Source organism: Condylura cristata, unplaced genomic scaffold (assembly GCF_000260355.1).
Source record: "Condylura cristata isolate star-nosed mole 26May11 unplaced genomic scaffold, ConCri1.0 scaffold00035, whole genome shotgun sequence".
NCBI lineage: Eukaryota > Metazoa > Chordata > Mammalia > Eulipotyphla > Talpidae > Condylura > Condylura cristata.
Genome location: NW_004567136.1, coordinates 622,184 through 646,047, shown reverse-complemented (window position 1 = coordinate 646,047; position 23,864 = coordinate 622,184). Strand labels below are relative to the sequence as shown.

Below are 23,864 nucleotides of genomic sequence, written 5' to 3'. Positions count from 1 at the left end.
TGGAAGCATCTGGGCAAGTGGGGAGGCCTTTGAACGCAGCACTGGGAGAGCAGAGAGGGGCCCCGAGCTCTGACCCAAGCACAGTGGCTGAGCTGTTAGTTTTAGGGTCAGCTTGTAGGGCTGACCTTGGCACAAGAATGCTGGTGATGTCACCTTAACCTTCAGCCTCCCCCTCCCCCTACCTCCCCTTTCTGCCTCCTTAGAACCCCCATGATCGCTGGAGGGTTGTTCGTGATGGATAAGTTCTATTTTGAAGAACTGGGGAAATACGACATGATGATGGATGTCTGGGGAGGCGAAAACCTGGGTATGTACGAGTCTGTCTTCACACTCCTTCCCCGTTCTCATGAAGCCACGGCCTGATCTGCCCAGCAGGAGGGTTACAAGTGAAAGGCGGGAAGCTTTGGAGAGACACTGTCAGGCAAGAGCTTGTGGCTTGTAGAGTGTCATTTGGAAGAAGCTTTAAAGACATTGGAGCTCAGACAAAATTAGTTCCCCCCCCCCCATTGTAAATAATCCTTCAAAGTGTCGGGCTGGGCATGCAAATGTGCCGCCCTAAGAGTACAAGATGCCGGGGACAGATCACATTCGTGGAGGAGAGAAACTACGAACACTTTGATGTCCTTTGAATCCAGCTTTGAAACACACACTTACAAAAATGGGGCGCTGCTTCAGACTCTGGGGTTCACCAGTAGCCACATGGAATGGAAGTGCACTCTGGAGGGCTCTCGGGCGGAGCATGGAGCTAGCGGTGGTCGTCATGGAGACCAGCCGGGGAGGGGCCGGGCAGTCAGTCCCTTCTTGACTGCTCTGTGAGTGACCCCAGTGTGGTTAGAGGTACTTTTTTCTAAATAACCTGTTTAACATCATTTTTACCCAGGTTTAGGGGCGAAATGCTGTAGGCTTTGATCTTTGTTGATAGCTGCATCATATTTACTGTCCAAAGATAGAAACTTATGTTTGTTCAGAGCTCATTTTGTTTCATTTGAAGCCTCTGAACTTCAGGTACTTAGGTTCTGAGCTGATTCTTCTCAGCTCTTGAAGGCTGTTAAACAGCTTTCACCCTGTGTAGATGTACTCTGGAAGGACAGGAAAAGAGGGGGGGAGTGGGATGGGGGATGAGGCCCCTACCATTTTCTGAAGGTTTTCCTTGTAACAGAGACTTTGATGGGTTTTGTTAGTTTAAAAGAAAAGCCTAAATGAGCTTATCATTATTCTCTCATTTTATGATGTTAATGTTCGTGGGAGCATCTCAGCGGAGCACTTCTCTGCCTTGGCTTGATGTTGAAAGTTTCTTTAGACTCAGTAATTACGCTGGCATGAAAGACCAGGAGTCAAGCTCCTTTTGGGTTTTTTTTTTTTTAAGGCTACATTGACAGGCAGGCAGGACTTGAAGTCTTGGAGGGCAAAAGTTTCAGAAGACTCGTTAACCATCTGGGGAAGATTCTGAGTCACCCTCACTGCAGACATACGTCCCTGATGTCAGTGGAGATGGGCCAGCACGGACCCCCACAGGACAGCTTATCACCTGGGCGACCGTTTCCCAGAGGCACAGCGGGGTTTGCAGAGCTGTGTATGATTAGCTGGCATCACCCATGAGGTGCTGACACGCAGCCAGACTTTTGTGTTCTGGTGAAGAGAGTGTTGTTTAAATACCAAAGGAGACACTTCACCCAGAGGCCAGAGGAAGGGGAGAGAATTACTTTTTTTAATCACTTGGCTTATAATTGGCTTTTATGGGGCACGCCCTGCCTGGAGGTGGCCTGGCATCTGCTGGCCCCCCACTGGCTCTAGCGACATCTTCAGAGCCGGAGCAGGCACAAGGGCTTTGGCAGAATCAGTCCTGGTGTGAGCTGCTCTCTCCGGGTGCGTGCACCACCAGCCACTGACCAGCCTGAGTGACTACGTGTGTGAGTGTCAGGAAAGAGGGGTTTGGGGGTGACAGAGGAAATCCAAGCCACCTCCTCCAAGTGTGTGTTGCCAGAGTCTCTAGAGCTCAAGTTTTCCTAGCTAATGATCTAAGTCTAATACAAGCAATTAAAAAGAAGGGCAGAGAGCCTATTACTAGCTACTGTAAGGGTTCGGCTCCTGGGGAACATTTTTTGTCCTTTTTGACTAAATGCTAAATGCTGCCAGCATATCATCTCATTTCAGGCTTTTTTGAAGGGCCCAGGCTTCCCCACGTTCTCAGAGCTAGTCGTTAGCAGAGTCAAGATGCAAGCACAAGCTGCCTAATTAAAAAGCCACCAAGTTATATTTGAGCAATCATCCCTCAGTTATGGGGCTCCAGTGAAATCAGAATCGAAATGTAACTGTATGTGTACTTGGCCTTAAAACCTCCCACCAAATCTGCACAGATCCTCACTGCTTCACTAGACTCTACACACAAGCTGGAAGGCCTGCTGAGCCCCCAGTTTTGAATTTTCCAATTAGGCAAATGTATCTTTAGGCTTTACTTCCATAAATTAGTGGGAACTTTTTGTTTTCTTGGACACTGTAAAGTGGACAGTGCAACCCTTCATTGCATCCATTTGGATGGCTACGACCCCGTTTAATACTACGTGAGAATTGAAGCCCCACGCCAGCAAGCATGCATCCCTCACTCCTAGAGAGTGAGCTGTTTCCTGTACCTAAAACTCCCACATTTCTGCCCCTGAACTGGGCACTCACCCCTCATGCTGTGCAGTTGGGGTCTCTGCAGGATGTACCCCACAGCTCGCTTCACGGTCTGCAGTGACCTGCCCCATTTCCGAGCCATCCCCAGATGGCAGCAGTGATGGCTGGTTCTATAGCTTCTGACTTGCAAAATGATGTAGAGGAGACGCCCTTTCATACACCCTCATGGAGTCTTCCAGAAAAAAATGTTTGACCTTTTAGAATATTACATCTTGATTTTTCTGTTTAACCTCAAGTTCTCGCATCCAGTTGAACCTCTGACTCAGGCCTTGGTTACTCAGAATGGATGGGGGGGCAGGAGCCTGCGTGCCCCAGAGTCAGCTGTGTGGGGCCGCCTCTTCCAGGTGTAGTGCTCAGGTGTGCACGCACGCATGTGCATCAGAAACCGTGCACTTGGCATTTCCTCGCTCCTGTGGGCAGAGTCTGTCTGAAGCAGGTGAAGAGTGACCTTCATGAGGCCCACTGGCTACTGACTGGCAAGAGGCCATGGCACTTTGAGGTATCTGTCTATTACTCGAGCGTCCTTGGTCACCACCATAATCCGTAAATCACCTGTGAATTTGCCAGTGGCTTGAGGCTTGCTAATGCACAAGGACAAACCTAATTTTTGCAGTTTGAGGTGAGAGATTCTTTTCCTGGATGGATGAAACCCAGGGGCATACTAGCACTCAGTGTATTTGAGTCACTTCAGAGGAAGACGGCCTATGCAGCCACCTATTAATCCACTGTCGAAGCTTAACTGTGGGCATTTCACGCCTCCTGATTCATGGATGTTTACACCCCTTCAGCATTGCTTTTTCTAGCTGTGTGCACAGAAGCGTGTGATTCCCCATGATCGTGGAGCTAGTGAAGAATTCAATCCGAGCATCATGCACCTGTGCTGGTGACTTTCCAGGAGATGTGTGATCTCATCCCAGTGGTCCTTTATATGCAAGGGACCACGGAATCACACTTGCTTCTAGTCTGAAGTAGTCACTGCAGTCAAGCTTATTGGCACATCGCTGGCACATTCTGGATTGTGCCACGGAGCTAGAGACTGAGGCATGTTGTTGTCTCAACTGGGTAGTGCAGGGCATGTACGGGAAGAGGCAATTTCTTGTTCACATGTCCCTGAGCAGTGCAGGGTGTGGTGGGGGGGTGGGGGGGGGCATCTGCCCCCAGTGGGGGTGGCAGCTGTTCAGAGCAGCCCCAGACCCTGCTGGTCACCCGGTCTCATCCCCTCCAGAGATCTCGTTCCGCGTGTGGCAATGCGGTGGCAGCCTGGAGATCATCCCCTGCAGCCGCGTGGGACATGTGTTCCGGAAACAGCACCCCTACACCTTCCCCGGGGGCAGCGGCACTGTCTTTGCCCGGTAAGCATTGAGAGGCTGGGTGGGGCACCGCAGGTGTTCCTGACACCATCCAGACCAGAGTGGCTCTTGGGCAGCTCGGGATGGGTATCACTTAGCAGTTACAGGGGGACATGACCAGTCGGTGCCTCACATGGGCGAAAGACATTCAGGCCCAGGTGCTCTACTGCACAATTCTTTCATGGAACAGTCCCAGAAAGACAAAACAGTGTGGTGGAGAATTGGCCAGTGGATGCAAGGGGTTCAGGAGGGGCAAGACAGCCTCCAAAGGAGCAAGTCGGGGGTGCTTGGGAGTGGAGGATGGACGTGTCCTGCACCTGACGTGTGGTGGGCACACAGGCCCCCTGCCTGTCCAGCCCCCAAACGGGAGAGAGTGTTATTTTAAAGAAGAGAACAGATGCTTCTTTATTACCGATTACCTTTCAAGTACAATCTACAAAAAATATTAAAGTCAAGTTGAAAAGACATCATGAGACAGAGTTATGACTCATGGCAGATAATAGGTGTATTTTAGCGAACAAGACAATGTCAAATGAAGAGCTTTCTGAAGAAGAATAGCAAGGTAACAGTCCGCACCACATCTTCCCCCAGGGAATTCTTTTAGAGGCTAAAGATAAAATGGCGCACAGGTGAGCCAGCCTGGCATAGGGTGGGGTAGCGAGCTCCACCCTGCACAGCCCACTCCCCCCCCCGCCTCCCCCACACACACACACAGCCAAGAGAGACTGCTGCAGACGCTGTGAGCAGGTAAGGGTGGGCCTGTCATCAGGTGTGATGCGGAACAGCGAGGGTGCCGGACATGCAGGTGGAAGGATCCTTTGAGCTGGGGACACTGGTGTGAGATGGGGGTGCTGGCTTGACACCTACACGGTGGGGAGTGACTCTGGGAGCCCCCCGCCTTGGGCTTGTGCAATGTGTAGCGCCCCGTCAGCAAGGACCAGAGTTGGAGCCGAGACCTCACCGGCCTGCATTGTGGCACCCTGCAGGTTGTGGGAAACTGGGTGTTTTGACATTGGGGTTTAAGCAGATATCCCTCTGACTGACGTTTTAGAAAGATCTGTCTGCTGGCTGGGCTGGTGGTGCAGGGAAACTGGGATGAACAGACCCACGGCCAGTGAGCAGCCGCAAGGGACTCCTAGGCCCTGTCGTCACACCCCAGGAATAGATGGGGTGCTCCCTGGAGCAGAGCTACAGCCTGGGGCCAGGCCCCCGCTCGGTTCTGAGGCAGCCACAGGAGACGAAAGCGGGGAGTCGGGGGCACACCCAGACTGTGGGCACACCACCCCCCTGGCGGGGTGCCGCTGCTGAGACAGACTAAGCGCTCCTGGTTTAGAGTAGGGCAGAGTGGACTGAGGAGGGGAGGATGACTAACGTACCTCTCGGGTGGTGTTTTCACCTTTTACTAAGTATAGATTTCCCAATACACAGACATTGAATTTTCAGCTCAGAGAATCTTAAGTTCTGGGAAATTTTAATAGATATCAAATAGCAAATGATTATTGCTTCAAGAGCAAAATACCTTCTCTGCGAAAGGATATCCTTTTCCGAACATCATTTAAATTTCTTTTTTGCTCAGTATTAGAAACAAAAATATTGTCTTATACAATAAGCTCTATAAATATCAAATGTTTTTCCCCTAAGGCAATGTGTGATTCTTTCTAGAAATCTCTTATAAACACATCATATATCCCAAACCACGGCTGTGTTGGTATCTATCAGCAAACAGTGGGATTTTAGAAAATAGCATGCTATGATATACGGCATTGCTTTATATAGGTTTTTTTTTTTTTAAGAAGGGAGACATTTCCATTGTCTGTTTCATTTTGTGCCGCAGGGGTGTTTGGAGAGAATATAGTCCTGGGTGTCAGTGTTTTGGGGCAGCATTATCTGTCAGGTCTTCAGCAAGCCCCTCGCCTCCCCCCCCCCCCCCCGACTCTGTCGATCATTCAGAGATTTCCCAGGCCCCAATCCACATATTTCCTCTGGCATTAAATGAATAAGCATTTCACCATCTAAAATTTGAGACTTAACAAATAGCCAATATTTATTATAGTGTTTTATGCGTTCCGGGCTGTTCTAAGTACTTCACAAATATTAACTTACATTCTCATAAAACTTTGTGAATTAAATACTATTAATCTCCTCTGAGAGATAAGAGCAACAAAGCACAAAAAGCCTGCTTCCCTCTGTGGCAGCCAGAGAACTGGAGCGGGAGGAGGCGGGTCGCCTTGTGCAGGCTGGCTCCCGTGCCTGGGACCTTCCGGAGTCAGGCCTTTCTTCTGTTGTCTGAGATTTCTGGTTTTCAGGAACTAGATAGAGCTTCTAGAGTAGGAGATAAAATCGCACGAGGAGGAGGCTGTCTTGTATGTGCTTTAGGCAGTTGGGAAATGACGAGCAAGGGGAGCCTGCAACGGGGTCCTGTGTTGTTTGTCACTCCCATGCCAGCCACAGGGGTACCTGTCGCTGTAGAAAGAGTTAGGTGGTGACACACCTGCATGTTCTTGCATCATCTCTCTGGTCCCGGCCGCCACCTCCCTAAGGCCAGTTGAGAGCAGATAGGCTGTTCCTTCCTGCCTTTTCTCCTGTAGTCACCTCTCCAAGCAGCTTCCCATAAGCCCCATCAGAGACTGAAGAACACCGTGGGCGTGTGAGTACGCTGGTCAAAGTGACCCAGAGGCCACGAGTCGTGGGTGGCATCGGGTGGTCTCTCAGAAGGCGATTTGCTTTAGGCTTAGCAGATAATGGTGAAACTTGAGTTATTCATGGTGAGGAGTTTATCTGTAAATTAAAGGCAGGAAACCAGTGGCTGACACTTACCCTCTTATCAAACTTTTTCCTCTTGTTACCACCAATGAATATAATGGACTGGCTGGAATTACACCTTCTTTCCTGCCTGCTTGGGGGGGGGGGCACGGGACGGGGGGTGGGCTGCTTATCTGTACCCGGCCCCTTGGGTTGAAGGGAGCCAAATTGAATCAAAGAAACTGAAGGAGTGAAGATGCCCCCTCTGGGAGGCATGAGGCCCCATGTGTCTGGACGAGTGAGTCGTCACTGGCCCTGAGTAGTACGTGATGCTAACTTTGGGGAGATTCCTACATATCTTTTTCTACTAAGTAGACAGAAAAAAGGTTGCCTTTCATTTAGGAATTAAGAAAAGTCATCACTTAAAGACTTATGTGATTTAAAACCACGGTGTGATTGGAAATCATAAAGCCTTTATACCATCAAAGCTAAGAGGAACCTAGGAGGTACTCGAATCAAATCCTTTCATTTTCCTGACGGGGAATCCAAGTCCCATAGATCTGAACTCACACAGCCAACCCAGGTGAAGGCACAGGCTACTTACAGGCCCCCGCAGGGCCCTCCCTGGCGGCGCAACAGGTTAGGACACAGCACTGCAAGCTAGCGCGGCTGCTTCAGTGCGAGTTCAAGTCCCGGCCCCGGAGGTGAGGTGACCCACAGGGCTCAGCAGACCTCTCCTGACCTGCCTGCTGCTCCTCTCAGCAGTGTACTTTGTCTCTCTGCCTGTCCTGCTCCCTGCTTTGTCTCTGGTGAATCCTCTCACCCCCTGCACCTCTGGCCTGTACCCCAGTTCTGTATGAGTACATAAAGAAATCTTTAAAAAAAAAAAAAATCCCAGCATCCCAGTAAGAATATTTCCCATCTCTCCTGAGAACTAAAACTCCTGATCCAGTATCCCCACACGTTATAGCTTTAGGTGCACATTCTTGAGTCTGTGTGGGGTTTTTGTTGTTGTTTTTGTGGAAACTAAAGACCCATCTCAGTAAAGATAGCACGCTTGGAATTTGGTCTGTCTCTCCGTCCCCCCCCCCCCCCCCGCCCCATTCTCCCTCCTCCCCCCCACCTCCACTGGGTGCTGTCTCCAGGGTTTTACTCGGTCTCGGCCGCCTTCCCGGCTGCAGGGAAGGTGCCCTCCAGCCCATGCCATGCAGTCACCCTTGTGTGGGTTCCCTGGCCCGCTGCTGGAACTTTCTGAGTTGTTTGCTATGACAGGCAACACCGAAGTGGACCCATCTCCAAGTAGACACTTTCACTCCTAATTGCTTGTTTCCTTGAGGTACATTTCTAGAAACTGAAACTGCTGGATCTGAGGGTGGGTGGGTACCGCCCTGCGGCTGCTCTTGGTCAGCTTTCCCAGAAGCGGCCTGTCTTCCACTTTGTGAAAAGGAAAAAGGATCGACATCACTTTGCAAGAAAGATAATGCCCCAAGCTGAAGTTATTTTCATAACTGTAACTCATTTGAAGGGCTTCCCATTTCAAAGCACCCTTTCAGGTAGAGAAAATGGATTCGTTCAGAGATACACAGGGCCTCCCCCTGGGGTCCTTGCCTTCTGTCTGGGATCCAGGGGGGCTGGCTCCAAGCCTACAGTGTGAACCTACCTGGGCCTGAGGGCAGGAGTGGGGAGCGCTTCCCCAGGCCTGAAAGGGATTTTGGTGGGATGAGATGAGGTGCCCGTGGGCATGGCAGCCTTTAATCCAGGCAACCCGCGCAGAAGTCCCACGTTCCAGGGGCCTGTTTACCATGAATTGTGGTCCTCAGCGTTATGGTGAGCTGTCAGCACGTGGTTTTCTCACCTGCTAGAAAAGCCTGCTCTGCCTGTGCTCCTCCGGCACCATGCAATGGAGCCCCAGGTGGGGGTCATAACGCTTCCCGGCATGATTCCTTGTCCAAGGACACTGTCTCAGCTCAAGTGTGCAGAAAAGAAAGCAGTAGCTCTCATCAGTGCTTCCCCTTTTCCCAGAGCTAAGTAGTGTTACGGCCGTTACGAGGAAGGCCATAGAAACAAGAATTTCTTGGCGGTGTTCCCTGGTAACAGCCTTCAGTAGAAATAACACGAGTGATTGCAGAGGAATTCTCTTTTGTTCTTTATGGCACAACTCCAGTTCTTCTTTAAAACACCTGTCTGTGCTGTGATGCTAACACGAACACAGTGTGTTCATTATGAACAGGAGTGTCCACTGTGTGTTCCGTAAGCACTGGCCAAACACCAGCTGCCCAGGAACTCAGGCAGAGCGGCCACGTGGGACACATGCTCCCTGCCCCTCGCTCGGTGTCGCTGCCCAGGGGATCCGCTGAGGAGCACTCCAGACAGGTGTAAACCGTGGTGTGACAGGAAGAAAGCAAATCGCTGCTCAAGGAGATTTATTTTGTTTCTAGCAACACCCGCCGGGCCGCAGAGGTGTGGATGGACGAATACAAAAATTTCTACTACGCAGCAGTGCCTTCTGCCAGAAATGTTCCTTATGGAAAGTGAGTGACTCTGCGCTCTCTCGTGCTGCTTTACTTGGGATTCTGGGGAGGAGAGAGGGGAAGTGACCAGTTTGGACCTCCAAGAACCATTTTGTGACTAGACTAGAAAGCAACTGTCCAGGTGTCAAAGGGGAGGTGGGGCCTCTGCTCAAGGCCAGGCCTCCAGCCCTGTGTCGGGAGGTGCATGGGGGGTGGGCAGGGTCCCAGGGGCCTCCCTGAGCGTAGTCAGTCCACGCTCCACTGCCTGTCCAGCCCTGGTCTCCTCAGTGTATTTCTGAGCTTGATACAGAAAACCTGTCCCTTCCTGAAATGCGTCAGAGAATATCATTTCCGTCTTCTCTAGCATTCAGAGCCGACTGGAGCTTAGGAAGAAGCTGAGCTGCAAGCCTTTCAAATGGTACCTTGAGAATGTCTATCCAGAATTAAGGTAAGACCCTGAGCTCCAGGGAGTCGACTTCTGGAAGGGCTTAGCAGTAACAGGTGGCAGAAGTGACGTGTGTGGCCTCAAGAGGTGAAGCAAAGGCTCACTGCACTTGGGGCAGGAGGCCAGGAGCTGGGGCTCCCTGTGAGAGCTGTGCGTCCCTGCCCCCCCAGCTGTGCTCCCCAAGAACCTGCTTCCTGAATTGTTCTGCCCTGTCTCTCCTGCTGAGTTTCCTCCCATTCTTCAAGGAGCTAGGTGGACCGGGAAACCGCCCGGGTCGGCTGGTGCTGTGTGTTGCCTGTTGCAGGACAGGCCTCTGTTCTCCCGAGGACTCTGCCTAACTGGTTGTGTCAGGGCCAGAGGAGCAGTTCTTGGCCTCCCGGGTGTGTGCCTGGGCCTGCCCTGCTGGTTGCCTGCACTGGCCTCTCAGGGCCTCCCCCTGCTCTCTCCAGTGGGCTTCAGAGCAGGGGCCGGCACTGGCCCAGCAGAGACCGAAGATTAAGTCGGCTCCATCACTTCCCGCTTGGCTTGTGCTCGAAGGGTGCAGCTGCTGGCAGAGTGGGGCACCCAGCAGAGCTGGGGGGGCAGCACTCTGCCCAGTGCCGCCTCCTGCATCTGGTTTGTTCCACACAAAGGACAGGAATAAGAACACTGGCACCTGCTTTCTTTCCTCTGCCAGGAGGGCGATGGCAGAAATACCCTCCCGAGTCGCTACTCTGCACCCAGACTTTCGTTTTAGATTGACGTGCGCTCCTCCTCTGCTCCCCTCCTCTGAGGTCCTTAGTCCAGATACCCCCAGGGCTTCTGCAGCGAGTCACGTATCAGGCGCAGTGGCTGTGTCAGGGTCACTGCCGTGCCTTTGTGCTAACAGCACCACAGAGCCTTGCTACAGAGACTTGCGGGAGGTTGTGCATGCGGGTCAGCCTGGCTATAGCTGTCTGCTCTATCCCTTTGGCACTGTGTCCGCTTTAAAGCAACTTAGTACCCCCTGTGCCACCCTGCCATCTGCCCAGACAGACCCCTTCCACCGGCCCCTCTTGATGGACAGCCCTGCTGGGGTAGAGAGCCCGTCACCAGTGGAAGCCCCTGGCATCCTCTTGCCTCTGACAGTGGGGGCTTCTGGCAGTGGACGGGAGCCTGTTATGACACCCCACTGCTCTGTCTCGCTGTGATGGTGGTGGACAAGGGACAACATGAGACAGAGTAGCAGGTTCATGCTGAGGTCACCTGAGTTTTGGGGTGGCATCAGACCCTGAACCCACAGGGTCATATCCCATCAGCACCACACCAGCAGCACCCCCATCCATGCCAGCCCTGGAGATACCAGCTCAGTGTTTTCCACCAAGAACAATTTCTGCCGTTTACTGGGCCCTTCCCGTGAGCTAGGCACTGTGCTAAATGCACCGATGAAACGTAACACTGCAGATCTGTTTCATAGGTACCGTGCAGAATAGGTGTGCAGGGTTATGGAGAATCTGGGAGACCCCACCATGCAGGCAGGCACAGGGCTCAGATCTGGATCTGACCCTCAAGCACGGGGCTTCCGCCCGCTGTGCCCCGGGACTTTGTCCATGGCCGCTGACACCCACGTAGTTTCCCCACTGTTTGTAAGTTCAGGACAATAGGACCTGACCCCATGAACTGCTTGCAGTGTAGACATTTTTCCTTCCTGGAAAATTCCCCTCATTCAAAATAGGAAGAATACTTCTCTAGCTTCATTCTCAGCCAGAGTCAGCGACCCAGAGCAGAGACGCTGTCTCGCCGATAGTCCAGCCCGTGTGTGAGGGCACCAGGCCCCTTGGGGCCCTTTCTCTCCTGCGCCTTCTGCTTGATGTGAAATCACTTACCACAGGGGTGCAGGTGCGCGTGGTGGCTAGACTTGAGCAGGTGATTCTCATGTTGCTTTCCAGGGTCCCCGATCACCAGGACATAGCTTTTGGGGCCTTGCAGCAGGGAACCAACTGTCTCGACACTTTGGGACATTTCGCTGATGGTGTTGTTGGAGTCTACGAATGTCACAATGCTGGGGGTAACCAGGTAGGTGCATGGGGTGACCCTGAGGCCCCGCAGGCCAGAGGGACCAGGGCGAGCAGCTGGGTCCTGAGGTCCCGCTGCCCTCTCTCTCCTGTGTCAGAGATGACAGTGAGGCTGTTCCGGGAACCTGTCATGGCCTCGGGCCAGGCTCTACTCATGGCAGAGGGCACCCAGGCTAAGCCGGCCTCCAGTGTCCATTGTCAGGTCATGGCTGCAGGCCGGCCCGCAGCCTGGGTCTTGTCCTTCTCGTGGTCTAGTAGCTGCCACCCACTGCCCAGGGGTGGGGGTGCTCACCCCAAAGTGCCAGCTCTGTCCGTGGCTGCCTCTTGCCCCCAGATGAGCTTGTAAACACTGGCCGCCCCCCCCCCCCACGGGTGCCTCAGTGCCAAGACTGCGGCCTCTGCTCCTCATTGTTGTTCCTGCCGATTAGAATAATGATAGCTGAGCTATAAAATATTAGCAATTACTGGCTTTGGCGTGACAAACACAAACCTTCCCTAGAGGTGTGAAAGCCCACTGCGTTCTGTCTTCAATTGAAAAGAGAGAGATAAATGAAGGTTTGATAGGCTTAATGGTGGCCTGTGCATTCCAGAAGGACAGTGTTCCAGAAGGCGGTACTCCCGTGAGCTAATAATAGCGATTTGGGCAAATGTGGGCTTTGTACACAAGAAAGACTGGGCACTGCTGTGTACTCTGCTCTCTTTGAAAGGATGCCTGGCTCTCAGAGGGTCTGCAGTTAAAAAAAAAAAAAAGATTATTTAGCTGTTTTTCCAGATGTATTGATTGCAGAATGTTCTTTAAATGGAACTATTTTTCAAAGAGGGTGCCTGCTTTCAGGCAAATTCGGAGGTTCCTATACTGCTGAGGAGTGCTCAGGCAGACTGCGGTGCCCCAGGGCGTCTCCCCTCCTCTCTGGGCGCCGAGGCCACTGGCACGGCCGCCACTAGACAGTGAGGGGCAAGAGAGAAAGGGTCTCCCACCCGCGTGGCTCGCAGCCACAGGCCTGCCCGGCCCCGCCAGCCCACACCTGTCGCTCCCCGATCTCAGTCCTTGGCCTCGACTCCTGGGATGCTGCCGGGGACCTGCTTCATGCTGAGGGTGACTCGCAGACAGCTTCATTTGTGGGTTTTGAATATTTTAACCTGTGACTCACGGATCCACAAGTGGTAGGCATGGCCTGCACAGAGCATCTCAGAAAGTGGAAAGAAGTGCGGTTAGAGGAAGGAAGAGCAGGGGGAGCAGAGCCAAACAGTGCTTGTGGGATCAGGGAAGGAGAGAGGGGCCCTCCCACGCCTGCCCTGTCTTCTCGGCTGCAGGACTGTGCGTGCAGACTGCACGGCCCTGCCCCTTCCCTGCCACCATGCCTCTTCTCGCAGCGGGGCTTTGCTTTGCTTTCCAGCGCATATTGGCTCCATGCCTGCTGTGCCTGGCACTGTGCCAGGCCTGTGGGGGTCACCAACCTGGGCAGTGGCTCCCTGCTTGCTCTCAGCACTTCCCCAGGCTGCACCTGGAATAGCCCCAAGAGCTTTTAGAAGCACTGACGCTGGTCCCCGATTTTACTGGTCTGGGGCCAGAGCACCAGGAGCTCCCCTTGCACCACTGAGCGGTGAGGATGTGCGTCCGGGAGGGCATGGCGGGCAGCAGCCCCAGCACCTGGGTCACCTTCCTGGGTCCCCAGAGCCCCCGCCGGCCGTGTTCCCATCAGCTCTGTCCAGCACTACTTATGTCAGTGAGAATGTTCTAGTATGGAGGTATCGGGGGGCGCAGTGCTGGGGGGACCGGCAGCCAGAGCTCGTGCTCACACCCACAGCCGAACCCCGATCCGGGCTGGTGGACAGTGGCACTGTTGTGAGTCGTGTGCCACAGGGCTGGAAACCGAGAGGGTGGGTGACATGTCGTCGCTAAAACCAGGGCCCTGGGCTGTGGAAGTGTTGGTGAGCTGGGATCTGGTGCTGAGCCTCAGCAGACACAGAGGAAATGGCAAAACTAGCAGCCGGTGCTTTGTAAGAGCGGCAGCTCCTAAAAGCATTTCTGAAATATTTATGAACTTTCTTATCAATTCAGATCATTGAGATGCAACAGAAGAACAAAGTAGCAAATAGCTCGGTTGTTTGCATAGCTGAATTCGTTGTTCTGGAATTCAGCATAAAGTCTGCTATAAAATCATTAAGCACACGATAGCAAGAAGTTGTAGAAACATCAGAGTGGGCTTCACTCACTCTCGGCAAACTTGCGAGCACCTCCTTCCAAGAACACTCTGGAGCCCTTCACCCAGCGCTGTCCACCCGTCTCCTCTGACCTCCAGGGGGTGCTTTGTGGTGGCCGAGGCACAAGGCGTGGCGGTGTGGGGTCCTCAGTGAGTGAGAGGCGCCTGGGCACGCTCCTTCTGGGGTCTGGGCACCTCGAATGCCATTCTAACCTGGGGTGATGGAGGGTGGCTGCTGGTGCTTTGGGGGCACTTCTGTGGAGTGGCCATGGCCGGAACAGCAGCAAGCAGACTGTCGTCCCCAGGGTGCTCTGTGGCGCTCAGTGCCAGAGCCGCCGTCCGGGCAGATGGGGACAGGCGGCCTGCGCCGAGCTGGGCAGCAGTACAGAAAGCAGACTAGGCAGCTTCCTCCCCTCCAGGGCGCTCCCAGTCTGTTGCCGACTGTTTGTGGATTTGCCGGAGAGAAACATGGCCCACGGTGTCAGCCAGATCTCCTTTGACCTGGAGCCAACTTTTCATAGAATTCCTCAGAGTACCCTTCGAGAAACACTAGTCAAAAAGTGGGAACCTGGCCACCCCGGAAGATGAGGGGTCACCCGGGTCTCGCTCCACGTCGGGGGAAGCGAAGCCTGCAGACAGCCTGCGGGGCGGGGGGTGCCAGCCCCTGGCAGGGCGGCGGTAGCAGCAGGGTGATCGAGGCACTCAGTAGTGAGGCATCCTGAAAACGTGACTTATTCCTTTCCTCCTGACCCCCGAGAGCAGAGAAGAGAAAAGCGATTTCTCCGTAATTTCACTAGTTGTGCCCAAAGTCACGTAATGCAGTTATTCCTGTTAGCCCTTCGCTCCCCCGGGGAGAGGGCTCCCTGGGGCAGGCCTTGCCCGTCTGTCCCCTGCACCGGGCCCACCCCTGTGGGAGCATCAAGCCCTTCACAGAGGTGCAGTGGACACTCATGGTGGGTGTGGGAGCAGGTTCGCCAGGCTTATGCAGAAAGGGGCCCAGAACTTGAGGGTGTTAGTGCCCTCTGCTGCCAGCTCCGGAGGGCTGGCGTGGCTGGTCCTTCTGGCTCAGTGTTCTCGTCTCTAACATGGACACCACTGTACCTCCCGTCTGCTGTTGTGTAAAGGGCCTGAAGTAGCGCTCGGCATATAAGGCTCCAGGGGCGTCAGCTGTGTGCTGTAAGTAGAGATGCCTTCCTCACACCCACGGAACTGTAGATGCCTCCGTGGGGCAGCGAAGCGCTCAGTTACGGGCTTTGCTTTGCTTCAGTAGCCACGTGGCAGTCCACGTGCGTGAATGCTTTGCCGTGCTCTCTGGCAATGGCAGAGTCATTCCAGAAGAAGGTGGGGGCAAAGTTGACCCTGAACTCTGCACCTCTTGGGCAGACACACCTGAGCCGCGGTGATCACAGCTCACACCCAGTTACACATTTGCATTTGGAGCCAGACCCAGTAAGTGTCAGTTACTTGGGCCCCTGCAGCACTTGTGACTGTCACTTACTTGGTCAACATAGTGCTCCGTTGTGAGTCCCCCTCGGCACCCAGTCCTAGATTTACTCACAGGCACAACGTCCGTGGTTCTGATGTGGTTGGGGTCCTGGGTCCCGGCCGGCGGTGTGACCCATTTCCCTTTGGGGCCCTTACTTAGCCACTGCGGTGACTCCGTGTCTGCTCTTGTGTTCCAGGAATGGGCCTTGACGAAGGAGAAGTCAGTGAAGCACATGGACCTGTGCCTGACCGTGGTGGAGCGGACGCCCGGCTCGCTGATAAAGCTGCAGGGCTGCCGAGAGAATGACAGCAGACAGGTATGGCCCTGGCCCCAGCGCGCAGGGCCCCGGCCCAGGCCGGCCTGTGCTCCGGTTGGTCAGCAACCTGTGGGCCTCACTCTGCCACGGACAGGGAGCGGGGATTGGATGTTATGTTGTTCAGCTTCCAAAAGGTCTGTAAACACCCGCTCTGAGCAGGACACTGGGGTGGGGGCTGCCGGCCGTTTCCTCCTTCCCGTGGGTGCCAGGTAAGCAGGCTGCAGTGGCCCTTTCTGGAAGTGTATTGATAGGAGCCATATGTCCAGATCCTGGATGTGGGTGCTTGTAATATTGAAATGCTTGGTGATGTCACCCGAGCAGGGATACGGGAACTGGGGCACATGCGTCTTTACTGGACAGTGAGGTTGGAACCCCGTCACTCCGGACGGCACAGATTCAGGCCCAGCAGAGGAAGGGCCACAGCAAGCCGAAGGCCCAAGGCCCACAGCTCCTTGTAGAACTGAAAGCCAAGGGCAGGTCACTACTTGTCTCAGCCTGGGAAGACGCCAGCCTGAATGAGTACAAGATCTGATTTAAAACTTTATTTAAAAAAACAAGTGTTCGGTTGGGGGCTGGGTGTCTTCTTTGCAGGGCTCTGCTCACTTTCACAGTCCCCAAGTGCCGTCGTGCTGAGGATCTCATCTTAGCGTGAGAGTGGCTGAGAAGCAGGAGGGAGCCTTTCCCTGGGCCCAGGTCACCTGCAAGCCAGGCCTGGCATAAGCCTGGGATTAACCAGTTCTTGCTCAAGCTCCCTCAGCATTTACCCAGGACATACGGGCACAGGAATGTCTGTGGAGATGCATAGGAGAGATAAAGTAACAGCTTCATCTGTCTCTAAAGCTTTTTAAAAAACAAGTAGCGTCTGAACTTCAAGAACCATCACTTACTTACACCCCTTAAAGACTCACATCATGAGATGGAAAACTGGCCAGCAGTAGGCTTTTCTAGATGGCTGGTGTGCATTAGTGAGGATCTGTTCTTTGTTAACCCCAAACTTAGCCCACGGGAGAGAGGTGTGGAGTCACCCCTTGTCTCAGAAGTCTGCCCCCTGCACCATAGCCCTCACAGGCCAGTGGGAGGAAGCTGGCTAAGTCGCTTCCAGAGACTGAGGAGGGGGCTTTATTTTCCGCCAGGCCCTCCGTTGAGCTGATGCTTCGATACATGACAAGCAGAGCCCCTCTGGAGAATGGAATCGGATTCCATTCATTCCACATTCTTTGTCAAGCTGGTTCCTGGCCACTCGAGTGACACTTGGATGCTGGCAGCCATATACACACTTTACATGACAATGGAGGGAGACAGCATGAAGAATGACTGACAGGCAAGAGAGAGCCAGAAATGAAGAGGAGATGATGGGCAGGTAGCGATGGCCTCCCGGCTCCTCTGATTGCACTGAATTTTGTTGGCAAAAGCTCCCGTTAGCAGGCCAGAGTAAATAAGTCTCACAAGGTCCTTAGGAGAACACCCTCTCTGCGATCCTGCCTAGAAGGATTGGCGCCCGGGAGCAATATATGCCTCTGCTGCTTCTGCCTCCTTCCCCCCCTCATTCATCTGCCCTATGAGAAAAGGCTCCTTGGTTAATTTTATCTTAAAACTGGAAGAAATATTTGGTTTCCGGGCACGTCTGCGTGGCTGTGTTGTGTGCGCATTTGCAGAGTCAAAGGGGAAAGGAGGCAGGAGTAAGAAAATTTAATTCCACAGTGTCAAAAGGATTTGCAGAAATACTTACGTAAAGGAGCTTTAGTGCACACAGTGTAAAAAATTAATTAGAATCACAGACTCCATTAATGAAGGGAGAGCTTTGGGGAGAAAAAATGTGTTAAGTAACTTTTTTTAAGAATAAAGATTTTTACATAGGGATAAACAACAGGACGATGAGAGGTTCTCTGATTTCTTTCAGGCTGGATTTTGGACATTTTTTGGCTTAGTTGGTTAGTTGAAGTTAGTTGGTTGCTGGGTTGATTCGTGCTTGAATTTGGTTGGTTGGTTGAGTTTGGCTGGTTGGTTGGTTGAGTTTGGTTGTCGGTTGAGTTTGGTTGGCTGGTTGAGTTGGCTGGTTGGTCGGTTGAGTTTGGGTGCCTGGTTGAGTTGGCTGGTTGGTTGGTTGAGTTTGGTTGGTCGGTTGAGTTTGGTTGGTCGGTTGAGTTGGCGGGTTGGTGAGTTTCAGAGGGGGCACACGTATGCACACGTTAGTAGGAATGTACTTTGCAAGTGCCATGTTTAAACCTCCACAGATAATACATGTTGCCTCATGGGTGACTGAGACAGGTTTCTTACACCTACCAAGGAGCCAACAAGAAGGCACAATACAGAAATAAGCCTCTCAACAGGATGTTCTGTCCATACAAGCGTATCTTTCCCTCCATTCTGACCTGACCGTTCCTCTGGTTCAGCTGAGCACAAGACCTGCATAGTAGTGTGGAGATGCCCACACCACAGCCTTGGAGCAGGGCTGCCCTCCAGGGTTCAGCTTCCTGTGACTCCTTTCTTGGGGTAAATTATCATTATAGGAGGCTGTCTTTACAGGAAGTCCCCTACCCCCTTTGTCACTGAGGGGAGATAATTGCTCAGGACACTCAGCCTTGTCCGAGTAGACACCCAAAGGGATCTGGGAATGTGATGGTGTCTTTCCTATAGGGCACAGAAATAAGTTTAAGATGCAAATCAAGACAGAATATGGGTTTCTTTCCTGGGCCATCACGCATTTATGGCTGATTTGTCTTGGGACTGTTGTCTCCGAGACCAGAAAAAACTTTAATTTATTTGTGCATACAGAACTGGGGTACAGGCCAGAGTTGCAGGGGCAGTGAGAGGCTTCACCAGTGATAGAGTGGTGGGGAGCAGAACAGGCAGATCGACGAAAATCACTGCTGAGGGGAGCAGCGGGCGGGTCAGGGGAGGTCTGCCGCGCCATGTGGGTCACCTCCCTGTCCGGAGATTGAACTCATGCTGAAGTGGCTTTAGCTCATAGTGCTGTGCTTTAACCCGCTGCGCCACTAGGGAGGGCCCAAAAAGGTTTGTTTTTAATGCTGCAAAGACCCGGGAACGGGCTGTGTTGTATTCATGTTTGTGCTCATTCCACTATGTCTTGCAGAAATGGGAGCAGATCGAGGGCAACTCCAAGCTGCGGCACGTGGGCAGCAACCTTTGCCTGGACAGCCGCACGGCCAAGGCGGGAGGCCTGAGCGTGGAGGTCTGCGGCCCCGCCCTGTCCCAGCAGTGGAAGTTCTCGCTGAACCTGCAGCAGTAGGAGAGCCAGGAGCCCAGGCGTCCTTCTCCCGCACCATCCGACTGAGTTTGATGATCACGTTCTTGATTATGTTTCTTAAACTTTCCGTGAAACTATATACCTCAGTATTCCATCATGGTCTGAAAGTCGGAGAACTTCACGAGGCATGGGGGGCCGGGTGGACCCCGCGGAGACAAGACAAGAGACTGCTCCTCCTCTCATGGGACGCAGCCGGCAGCCCCCTCAGAGGCCACGACGCCCGCTTCCTTCCCAGCTTCCACTGAGCAGCACCCCCAGCAACAGCATCGAAAGGGAGAGAGGGACCCCAGGAGGCCTGCGGGGGGAGGGAGGGAGGGAGGCCCGGGCATGGCCGCCGTCTCACAGTGAGGAGAACTCTTTCCAGATCTCCATTTTTGATCCCATGGAAATCACGTGTGGTTTCCGCAGAATCGAATCATGTCACTTTGTCCGCAGGTTTACGTGTGTCCCCTCCCCACCTCTGTCCCCAACTGTCTTCCTCGCACAGACCCCCTCTTCCACATGATGTACTAGCTATATTTGAATATGAACTTTTCTATGGTGGGACACTAAATATAAATATATATATAAAGGAAGAATGTACGGTCAGTTCCCTATGGTTTCTGTAGGTCACCCTCATCTTGTAAATTCCCGCAAAGCAGCTGGCAGCCGAGCAGGGAGTGGACGCTTCCGGGTCAGGCTCTCCCAGGGGGCGGACATGGCCTCCTCTGCCCGCTGGAGCCTCATCTGTGAGTAGGTGCTACTGGGGCCAGCCGGGGTCTCGACAAGCTGGGGCTGGCCTTGCCCGGAACCCCCGGCTGCCACCCTCAGGCCTGGGCTTCTGCTCGGCGTCAGCGTGGGGAGTCACTGCTACGTGTTGGAAATACACTGTCTGTGCCCTCGGTGTCTGCCCACCTGGCTGGGCTCCTTGTTTGGAAATATGTTGCTTTGGGTCTTTTTAAATTCAGTTTCTTTTCTCTAAAGAAAACCAATCCCACAGCTCCCATGAGAGTAGGAAACCACTGGGCGCCTGGGGGCCGGCAGGGCAGACCCTGGGCCCTGGACCCTGGCCTGCCCTCCCAGGCCCAGGTGTCGGTCTCAGGGTCAAGATAGGAAGGCTGGAAACCCACAGCATCTGGTCATTGCGGATTCCGGGCAAGAATCGGGAGCCGTGTGGCTCAGGATGCAGGTGTCACTAGCAGCCGTGAGGCAGTTAAAAGCTAAATAGAGTAACAGGAGGAGACACCTGGATGTCCATGGACATCCCTGCAGAGCGGTGCCTCGGTCTTTCTTGCGGTCACTGCCCCCCTTTCTGCACTCCTCCCTCCCCCACCCCCAGCACACAGAGCCTCAATCTCAGTGAGAGGCCCTGTGCTGCATCAAATGCACATCTCCAGCCCTTTGGGAGGGCTGAGGTCACAGAGTGACATGGCCTCAGAAGATCTCGGGTGGACACTGCTGAGTGCTGCCTGCTCCTCTAGGGGCAAGGAGCTGCCCAGCTCACCCATGTGGCCTCCATGGCAGTGGGCTCCAGTCTGTGGTGTGGCTGGTGACAGGCCCGTCCTCGCCCTTCCTGCCCCTTGCCCAGGAATCAGGTGCATTTTCAGTGGACAGAAAGGCCACAGCCAGAGGGACTCTGCACGCTTCTGTCTTAGGGGCTGGTCTTGAGGACAAGTAGATTCCAGGGAGAGCTTTCGGCCCCTGTGCAAGGCCGTCATCACCGGGGTGGGCCTGGTCACGTGCAGGCACCCTCGGCCTGAGCGGGGGTCCCCTTGTCAGCCCCTGTCATGTGCTGCTGTTGGAAAGAAAACAGTCCGGGGATACAAGCAAATTTGGCGTTGATGTAACACAAATTTTAACCTGGTTTTTGACGCACTCTTCGCCCACTCACCTCCACCCGGCTGGGAGTCTCACCGACCTTTGTATGGTTGGGACAGGGCACCCACTTCTTGGGAGGCGACACCGTCCCCGAGCTGAGCGGGCAGTGGGCAGTGTGGGCCGGGGGAGCGGCGGCCCCCTCCAGGCGAGCTATGTTTACATGACACGGTGTGCCAAAGTGACTTGCTGTGGTTGCGTTGTTTTTTAGTCATCGGGACGATCCCATCCTCCTGCTCCCGTTTTTACAAGATGCTTTCCTAAGAGCCCTTTGAGCAAAGCGTGGCGAAGTGAGCTGTCTTCTCTGTGGTGGTCTTTTCTTATGTCTTTATCATAAAAGCTACAATGACAGTCTCTGTGAGTATGTTTTGCAAATTCAAAATAGAGTTTGGTAATTTTTTTTCCAGTTGATTTTTAAAAAGAACTGCTGTACAGAGCTTGTACTTTGTCCATTTTATAGATGGAAACCATCCTTGAAAATTGTTTAACTTAAATAAAGAGAAGATACTTTATAGATAAAGCTCTTGGTGGCGGCTGTTGTCATTCCTGGCCCAGTCAGGATGGATGTGCCCGGCGTTTGGGGATGGTGATCGCGTGCTCCAGCTTGGGGCCCGTTCCATCACGGTCTCTTATCACTCTTTTAAAACGCATTCACCTTTTACTGTTGTGCCCTTCGGGGGTTTGTTCTTATTTGTAATAATAATTGTTATCGTTTCGTGGAGTGTTTATGACATGCCAGGCACTGAGCCAAGCCCTTAAATACATTCTCATTGTCTCTTCCCAGTGGCCTGTGCGGTAACATTATAGGCTGCATTTTACAGCTGGCCGGGAAGCTGCTGCTTGAAGCCTAATCCCGTTCAAGGTCAGGGGATGTCTTGTTCAAGGTCACCGCACTAGAAGGACTCACCTGGAGCTGGCCCTGAGCTACAGACCAGTGTGAGAAGAGGGGAAGGGGACAGACTTACAGGCCTCCAAAGTATTTACAATCTAGATGCTTGTTTGCCAGTGTCTGGGGCTCCCCAGTTCCCGCAGAGGCTGCTATGGGGTGCCTCCCCCTCCTCCTCGGCCTCTGGAAATCCCCATCTCTGAACAAACTGCAGGTGTGTCGTAGAAACACACCTGGATTTGCTTAGCAGTCTGGACTACAGAGGAGGAATGGCCAATACCTTGAACCTTCTGGAAGCCACATTTGTGCCTCCTCTTTCTCCATTAGTTGAGACAACCAAAAACTTGCCCTTCTTGCCACCTCTGGTTCAAAAAAAAAAAGCTGTTAGCACAATTTTTCAGCGCTCTTGGGGAGCATCTTCGTGGTATTCTTGCTTTGACGACAGGGAGAAGCATCCTCATTCTACAAGTATCTACTGAGACACTGTTGTCTTGACACCTCAAATGGGGAAGAAACACATTAAGGTCAAGAAAACACTGCGGACGAGTCACGTGTGCTGCCCACTCAGCACGGGGCCTACAGAGATGTGGTTGGGTTGTTGGGGGGTCAGGCAAGATCCTGAAGGCTCAAGCCGAGTCTGCAGAACGGGGTATGAGCGCTTCACTGGAGCAGATGGATCGGATGTTGCAAAATTTTTCAGAATAAAATGTTTCACACAACACTCTTTGATTTAAAAAACATTGTCAAAAATAAGCAAGATCTCTGTGCACACTCTTTCATTCAAGGACTGACTGAGAGGGGGGAAAGAAAATTCTGTTCCCAGATGCCCTTACATATTCTGAGCAGTTTATTGGTTGCATACTGTATAGGTGTTTGATTTTATGTTTACCTGCAGATGATACATATCAAGTGTTTCCAAAAGACTTGGTGTTTGTAGGGTCCCAAAGGGGCAGTAAGAGATGCTCACTCAGCAGCTCTTTCCTGAGTATCGCCCAGCCCTGGGTGCTGATGGGAGATAGAAGGATGTTACAGAGGAGACCTTGGCTGCACTCGCGAGGAGTCAGACTCTGAATGCACTTGTGAGAACAAAGATTGAGTCTAGAAGTTTCTGGCCCGCTGAAGGGAATGTGAAGGGCCCATAGGGTCGCCATCCAAGGACCAAGGCCACCTGCCAGTGGCCTGTGCAGGCCCAACGATGGACCTCCAGAAATTAACTGTCCATGTTGCTCTTGGAGAGATTTCTCTTTGGAGCATTTTCAGTTGTCCAACAAAATACAGTTTAAATTAGAAGACATTTACTGTCTCGTATTGTTACAGGGCAACCCCAATATGAAATGTGTGGCCTGCTAATGGGTCCTCACTCACGTGCCTAAAAGGGACTTATAATAAGACTCAACTGTAGGCAAACAAAATGGTTAATAAAGGGTTTATTTGAAAAAGAAGGGGGAATGAAGAATATCTCAGAGAGAAGGAGATAAATTGGTCAATGTGTCCTACCAGTTCTGCTGAGTTGACCTTTATCACCAGAAATGGTGCCCAAAAGGGAAAGGGGGGAATTGTTAAGGGGAGAGGGTGTCCTGAAGAACATGCAGGTTTTATGGGTGCCACCCCCACCCCAGACCAAAGAGACCCTAGCCACTGAGAACTACAAATCCCATAATATCCTCACTGAAGGGCGGATGCCGGGCCCTGAGGGTGGAGTTGGGCAGCCATTTCCCCTTCTCTGGGGAATGAACCCTTCATTAGCCTTCTGTGTGTGCCTGCAGTCCAGTCGTCTTATAATTCCCTTTTAAGCACTCGGTGAGGGCCCACTCTCCAGCCACCCAGTTCATTTGAGGGGTTGCCCTGTAACCATATATCAGGGAATCCAAACGTGACTGAATTCCAGGTCTTTCTCGAGGTTTGATGCTGTGAGTAAATTGCTTTCTGCCCATTAAGGGGCATGAAGACACCCAGACAATGAAGTTTCCTTCTTTCCCTCCATCTTCCTTCCACCCTCCCTCCCTCCTTCCCTCAAACCTCCCTCCCTCCCTCCCTTTCTCCCTTCCTTTTCTCCTCCTCCTTCCTTCCAGGTCTCCCTGTTCCTTGTTCCTTC

General features: G+C 52.8%; 1 protein-coding gene across 1 annotated transcript in view; it reads left to right on the top strand.

The window, feature by feature from the left end:
* GALNT2 (polypeptide N-acetylgalactosaminyltransferase 2) overlaps positions 1-21,379 on the top strand; it is a 166,388-nt gene extending 145,009 nt beyond the window's left edge. The window contains exons 10-16 of the mRNA XM_004693040.2: positions 204-307; positions 3,902-4,028; positions 9,206-9,298; positions 9,642-9,725; positions 11,630-11,756; positions 15,642-15,761; positions 18,856-21,379. Of these exons, the coding sequence (XP_004693097.1) occupies positions 204-307; positions 3,902-4,028; positions 9,206-9,298; positions 9,642-9,725; positions 11,630-11,756; positions 15,642-15,761; positions 18,856-19,011 (811 nt within the window). The 3' untranslated portion in view covers positions 19,012-21,379. The remainder of the gene's footprint in view (positions 1-203; positions 308-3,901; positions 4,029-9,205; positions 9,299-9,641; positions 9,726-11,629; positions 11,757-15,641; positions 15,762-18,855) is intronic.
* The last annotated feature ends 2,485 nt before the right edge of the window (positions 21,380-23,864 follow it).